At 36.7% G+C, this 6,246-nt stretch overlaps 1 protein-coding gene across 1 annotated transcript in view; it reads left to right on the top strand.

Annotated features, from left to right (window-relative positions):
- Positions 1-5,570: 5,570 nt before the first annotated feature.
- LOC121147295 (transmembrane protease serine 11A-like) overlaps positions 5,571-6,246 on the top strand; it is a 50,754-nt gene continuing 50,078 nt past the window's right edge. Inside the window, exon 1 of the mRNA XM_040967120.1 lies at positions 5,571-5,578. Within this exon, the coding sequence (XP_040823054.1) occupies positions 5,571-5,578 (8 nt within the window). The remainder of the gene's footprint in view (positions 5,579-6,246) is intronic.

The raw sequence follows: 6,246 nt of genomic DNA, 5'->3' as shown, positions 1-6,246 counted from the left end.
GGCTAAAGTCCTCACCTTGAACACCCCGGGATCCCATATGGGCACCGGTTCTAATCCCGGCAGCTCCGCTTCCCATCCAGCTCCCTGCCTGTGGCCTGGGAAAGCAGTCAAGGATGGCCCAAAGCCTTGGGACCCTGCACCCGCATGGGAGACCTGGAAGAAGTTTTTGTCTCCTGGCTTCAGATCGGCATAGCATCAGCCGTTGCGGTCACTTGGGGAGTGAATCGTCGGACGGAAGATCTTCCTCTCTATCTCTCCTCCTCTCTGTGTATCTGACTTTGTAATAAAAATAAATAAATCTTAAAAATAAAAAGAATAAACTGAACCAATCATCAAAATCACACACAAAAATTGAAAAACAATGGAAAAATATTCCTTGCTCATAAACTGAAAAAATGTCACTAAAAAGTCTATATTACCTAAAGCAGGCTACAGAGTAAATGCGATTTCTATCAAAATACCAATGACATTCTTCACAGAACTGACAAAAAAAAAATCCTAAAGGCCATAGAGAATCCTGGAAGACTTATAACAGCCAAAGCTATTCTGAAACAAAAAGACAAAAAAAAAAAAAACAAAAACAAAAAAAAACAAGCTGGAGGCATTACAATGCCTATCTTCAGAGCATACTACAAAGCTACTACAATTAAAAAGGCAACAGAACCATCATGTAGCAAAAATACGGAATCCAACAAGATGTCCACTATCACATGAATAGCAAAGATGTTTAGAGACTTATACACACATAACAGAATGTTATTTTTTCTATTAAAAAAAACCATGAAATTCTACTACCTGCATCAAAATGAATGCAATTGGAATGCATAATGTTGAGTGAAACAAACTGAAAACATAAAGACAAATGCACAAGTTCTTCCTTATATGTAGGGGCTAAAATTAAAAAAAGAAAAAGCAAAATAAATAAATTCTTGTGTGAGCAGGCGGCAGACTACACTAGGCCAGATGGCACAAGGAGACTGCAGAAGCTCAGGTGAGGCGTGTCATGCTAGCCTAGACCAAAAGGGTACCAGGTATGTGAATCCCAGGGACAAGGGATCTGACAGGGCTTGGGTAAATTAGCTCAGGCCATGGGGCCCACATGTGTGGTGGGGGATGGATTCTCATTCCCTGGGGGACAGGGGAACTGGTGCGGTATGGATCACCTGGCCCAAATCCTGGGGCCAGCCTACTAGGTGGGCGTTGGTTTCTTGAACTCTGGGGTGGGCTTGGGTATTAGAGTATTAGGGAGCACACTTTACAATCATGGTCAGTAATTTAAAATTTTCTCAATTTGTGTATTACCTCTCCCTCCCCCGTGCCCCAGCACTGGTTGTCTACTCAAAGGATCAGATCAAGAATAGCAGAAATTTGGATCCAAAGTTGTCACTTCAGTAAGATAGTTTGAAATATTGAAGAGGTAAAAAAAATTGATAATGCAAGTAAGAAATGATTGCTTCTATTGCCAATGGCCAACTTATTTTCCAAATACTTCAGAGAACATTAAAAGAACTAAGCAAATATTTTTAAATGCGGTATTTATCGTACTAGGCTTTTCTGAACTGTCATAATACAACAGAGACTGAGCTGCTATGTAAAATGATTCCTTAATGGTGTGGTATTGTTCCATTTCTTCATTCCAACATGACAATATGTCAACTGGTGCCAATTTTTTAAATTTTTATTTTCAGAATAAAGAGTAATAGCAGCAATAGATAAATAAGCTGAGAAACATCTTACATATCCCTCAAGGAAGGTGCAAGGTTATTACCTAAAAACATAATGTTTACATATCAAATACATAGGTATTCCCTAGTGTCCACAGAAAATTAAAGATGTTTATTTTGTAAAAAAAAAAAAAAAAAACTAACTCCAAGTGCAGCTTTTTCATAATGTACATTTTCTGCAACTTTATGTAGACCTTTTTTTTTTAATATGGCATGGGAATATGAGATAATCATAAAGCAATAACAGGACAATTTAAGTTAGATTGATAATTGACAAAATCTAAGACAAAATGATTAAGGATCTAAATATATGAACTGATTCCATCAAATTACTGTAGGATAATATATAGGGGGCCTTGTAAATTATGAGTGCATGCAAAGACTTCTTAGACAAAACTGTTGGAAGTTGAGTAAATAAAGATAAAATGTGAACAAATGAGATTATCTCAAACTAAGAAGCTTCTGTACTACAAAGGAAACAAGAAAGTAAAGACGCAATCAATACAAAGGGAGAAAACATTTGCAGATTACATACTTGACAAAGGGATTAATATCCAGGATCTATAAAGAAGTTAAAGAATTCAACAATAAGAAAGCAAATAATCCAGTTAGTAAGTTTATAAAGATACTAGCAGCCATTTTTAAAGTTTTATTCATTTTTATTGGAAATTCAGATATACAGAAAGGAGGATAGACTGAGAAGAAGATCTCCTGTTCAAAGAATCAGTTCTCAAGTGGCCACAACAGCCGGAGCTGAGCCGATCCGAAGCCAGGAGTCAGGAGCTTCTTCTGGGTTGCCCACACAGGTACAAGATCCCAAAGCTTTGGGCCGTCCTCGACTGTTTTCCCATGCTACAAGCAGGGAGCTGAATGGGAAGCAAGGCCACTGGGATTAGGACTGGCATCCATATGGCATCCCAGCATGTTCAAGGAGAGGATTTTAGCTGCTAGGCTACATGCTGGGCCCTAGAAGCCATTTTTTAAAGGATGAAATACAAATGGCCAACAGATAATGAAAAAAGTTTGAGGCTCAAGCCATCATAAAAATGCAAATACCTACCAAATGGGGTTTTACTTTATCCCCAAAATAATAGCTATCATTCAAAAATAAAAGAGCGGAATATGTGGAGAAAAAGACACCCTAAACTGCTGTTGGTGGGAATATAAACTAGTATAACTGTATGAAAGACAGATTCCTCAAAGAGTTGAATGTAAATCCACCAAATGACCAAGAAATATCATTTCTGTGAATGTGCCCAAGTAAAATGAAATCAGCATATGAGTGAGTTATCTGTACCCCTATGTTTAAAGTGGCTCATTTCACAACAGTTAAGACATTAAATCAACTTGGGTGTCCATCAGCTGATGACTGGATAAGGAAAACATAGCATGTATACGCTAAGAAACCATTACTCGGCCATTAAAAAAAATGAATCTTGCCTTTTGAAACAAAATGCCTGCAACTGGAATCTATTATACATAGTGAAATAAGATATTCCCAGAAATACATTTTCTAATGCTTGGCAGTAAATATAGAATACCCAAAAAAAATATTGAAAAGAAATTAGTATTTGGAGGATTTCATTGTTGTTTTTAGACATTGTTGATACTCCTGTGGAACTGTGAGCTCTCTGCTTTTTACTTGTTGAATATTATTAGTGAAAAATTAAACCTGTGGACATACAGAAGATTAAAATTATATCCTGAAAAACTATTATTAATTCTGCTTACATGTGAGGAAGTTAACAGTAGAAAAACCAAAGATGGAATATAACTATCTTGTTCCTCACATAACTCAATAGAATGATCTTAACTTTTTCTCTCCTGGCAGAGGGCATTTAACCTGGCAATTAAGATTCAAGTGTCCCGCATCAAACTGTATGGGTTCAATGCCTTGCTCAAACTCCTAACTGCAGCTTCCTGCCACTGGGGAACACAGGAGGCAGCAGGTAGCTCATATAATGTGTCTCACCCTCGCAGGAGACAGGCACCACAGTCCCAGGTCCCAGCCTTTGTGGAACCCAGGGAATAGCCAGAGAGACCAGTAGACAGGAGAGACAGTTTCCTGTCTTCGAGTAAACAGATTTTTAAAAAGGAAGTCTATGCAAATGAACCAAAGTCCTAATAATAATAGCCAGTATTTCCATAGTGTTCCCATTTCACAGTGTACCGTTTTAAATATTTTACATAGTCATTAATATTTCACAAAATATTGGGGAGTTAGTATTAGTATTACTTTTATAAACATGGAAAATACTAAGATTTACATGCTTACATTCTAACTCTAAAGATTCCAGATTTAAAGTACCACATTAGGCTGCCAAAAAGACTTTGTTCCATGTAACTTTCAAAATATTAAAAGCAGTGACTTAAAAAAATCTTTATTGAAAGCAGTATTTTCCTCTAAGTGGGGAAATTAAACGGGTACCATTTGGTTATCACAGTGTAATAGGCACCAAACACGTCATATTCTTACTCTTCATGTAGCTGTTTAAGATCTCTGTCTTCCCAGATAGAAAGCTCTTCAAATTACACAATACTGTAAGCAAAACATTTTTCTTTTTTTTTTTTTCATGGTTATGCATTTTTTTTTTTTATTGTTGCTTACATTGTATTATGTAGTACAGTTTTATAGGCGCTGGGGATTCCCCCCACCCCTCCCATACCCCTCCCCCCATGGTGGATTCCTCCACCTTGTTGCATAACCATGGTTCAAGTTCAGTTGAGATTCATTGCTTGCAAACACATGCCTAGCATAAAGTTCAGCATCTTATTGTCCAGATAAGTCCAGTGGCCTCTTGGGGAGACCTTCTATGGTCTGAAGATAGGTCTAACAGAGTAAAGATCCGGTCAGTTAAAAGCCCCAACAAGGCCTCAGTATCAATATACAACATTATGGAATTAATTGACATAGTATTGGGTAAACAATATGTTAAAAATAATGCAAGTTCCCTTCTTCGAAACATCTGGGTTGAGACAGTATCAATGACAGGTTCAAAAAATAACAAACAACCAAACAAAACATTTTTCATAAGATGCATTAATGTTTCTCTATAGATGTGTATAGGAGCTCTGTGTGTGTGTGTAGATGTTTAGCCTGTTCTATAGAAGAACAGACCCAATAATCAGATGTTTCTGAAAACAAAGGGAACCAAAGTTATGATTTGGTCAAATAAGGCTTCAGTCCCATCTTCATGGCTCAACAAGTACAAAATCATAAACCGATAATACTGTCTAGTTAAAAATGTTTCCTTTTTACTCTTTTTGTATATTTATCCCATTATGTCATTTTGGGGAAAATCTTGATTTGATATGTATTTATTTGTACTCTCAGATGAAGGTATTTTAAATGTGTATTAATATTCAATATTTCATCTTGAGGCATGAAGATATCTGCTGTTCAAAAAGTATTTACGGAGTAATTCGTGAGTTACACATTTAAGAATATCTGATTGGTTTCACTGCAAGCCTTTTGGTGAAGGTTTCTTTAAGGTATTTGTATACTTACCAACAATCGTATTTAAACTCTTAATCCTAGTGCATTCCTAAGGTATTACTCGTTCAAATCAAATCCTTGCACTCCTTTAACAAAATTAGCCAATACAAAAAAACAAATGCATTCTTGTTGGGACTATGTTGTCTGACTGTTTTCTTCAAGCAGTTCTATGGGTTGAGGCTTCTGTGTTGAAACTTGTTGAACTAGTTTCATTTCAACTACTTGTAATTTGTTTCCTTATTTCTTCTAGCTGTAGACATCCAATATATTTAGAGATGTCATTCACTTGATTAGAAAGTCGGGTTCAGTGAGTGCAGACCTCCAAGATCGTTTTCTTCCTCCTGTCCACGATGTATCGGTAAGTCCAATTTTGTGGGGGTGGGCACCTTGTTTGCTAGACTGTGTCTGTGGCGAAATTCCTGATGTGTCAGCGCAATTATTATAGCAGGTTGGATTAATTAATCTCAGTGTTTGAAGTAAAGGCTTTAATATAAAAAAAGAAAAACACATTGTCGACATTAGTTTACCAAGAAATAATTGAGCTTTAAGAAAAGTTATTTAGGAAAATACTGCTGTGCTGTAGACCGACGATTTCAACTACTTGGTGGTGGTGGGAAGTCAAGCTGTGTTCTTTTAAGAAAAAACCTCTTCTCAGTAATTGGCAAAAGTGACCTTCTCTGGCAGTTCCCCTTTAGCTGCGTTTCATTGTCCCTCGTGGCTAGTCAGTCCTTTTGGATTAATGCACAGTGGAAACCAACAACGATACAGACCATGACATCTTGAGGGGAGAATGACACAGGCCAGTAAACCGGGGGAAACACGTCTGCTCCCTAAAATTCTTCCCATAAAATTTGGAAGAAAAAGAAAACATACAATATTTGAAGCTACTGTTTTTAAAATAAAATTTGCCACACAGAAGAAGAAAAAATAAGATAGCTTGGCATGCAATTATATACAACTCAAATAATGATTTTAAACAGTTATAGGATAGCAGTGTTTAAATGTAGTCCGTTTTTAAAATACTGT

The sequence above is a fragment of the Ochotona curzoniae genome, unplaced genomic scaffold (genome assembly GCF_017591425.1).
Source record: "Ochotona curzoniae isolate NIBS_2020 unplaced genomic scaffold, NIBS_Ocur_1.0 scaffold_4506, whole genome shotgun sequence".
Lineage (NCBI taxonomy): Eukaryota > Metazoa > Chordata > Mammalia > Lagomorpha > Ochotonidae > Ochotona > Ochotona curzoniae.
Note: the sequence above shows the minus strand (reverse complement) of the source record. Positions and strands in the feature narration are given on the sequence as shown.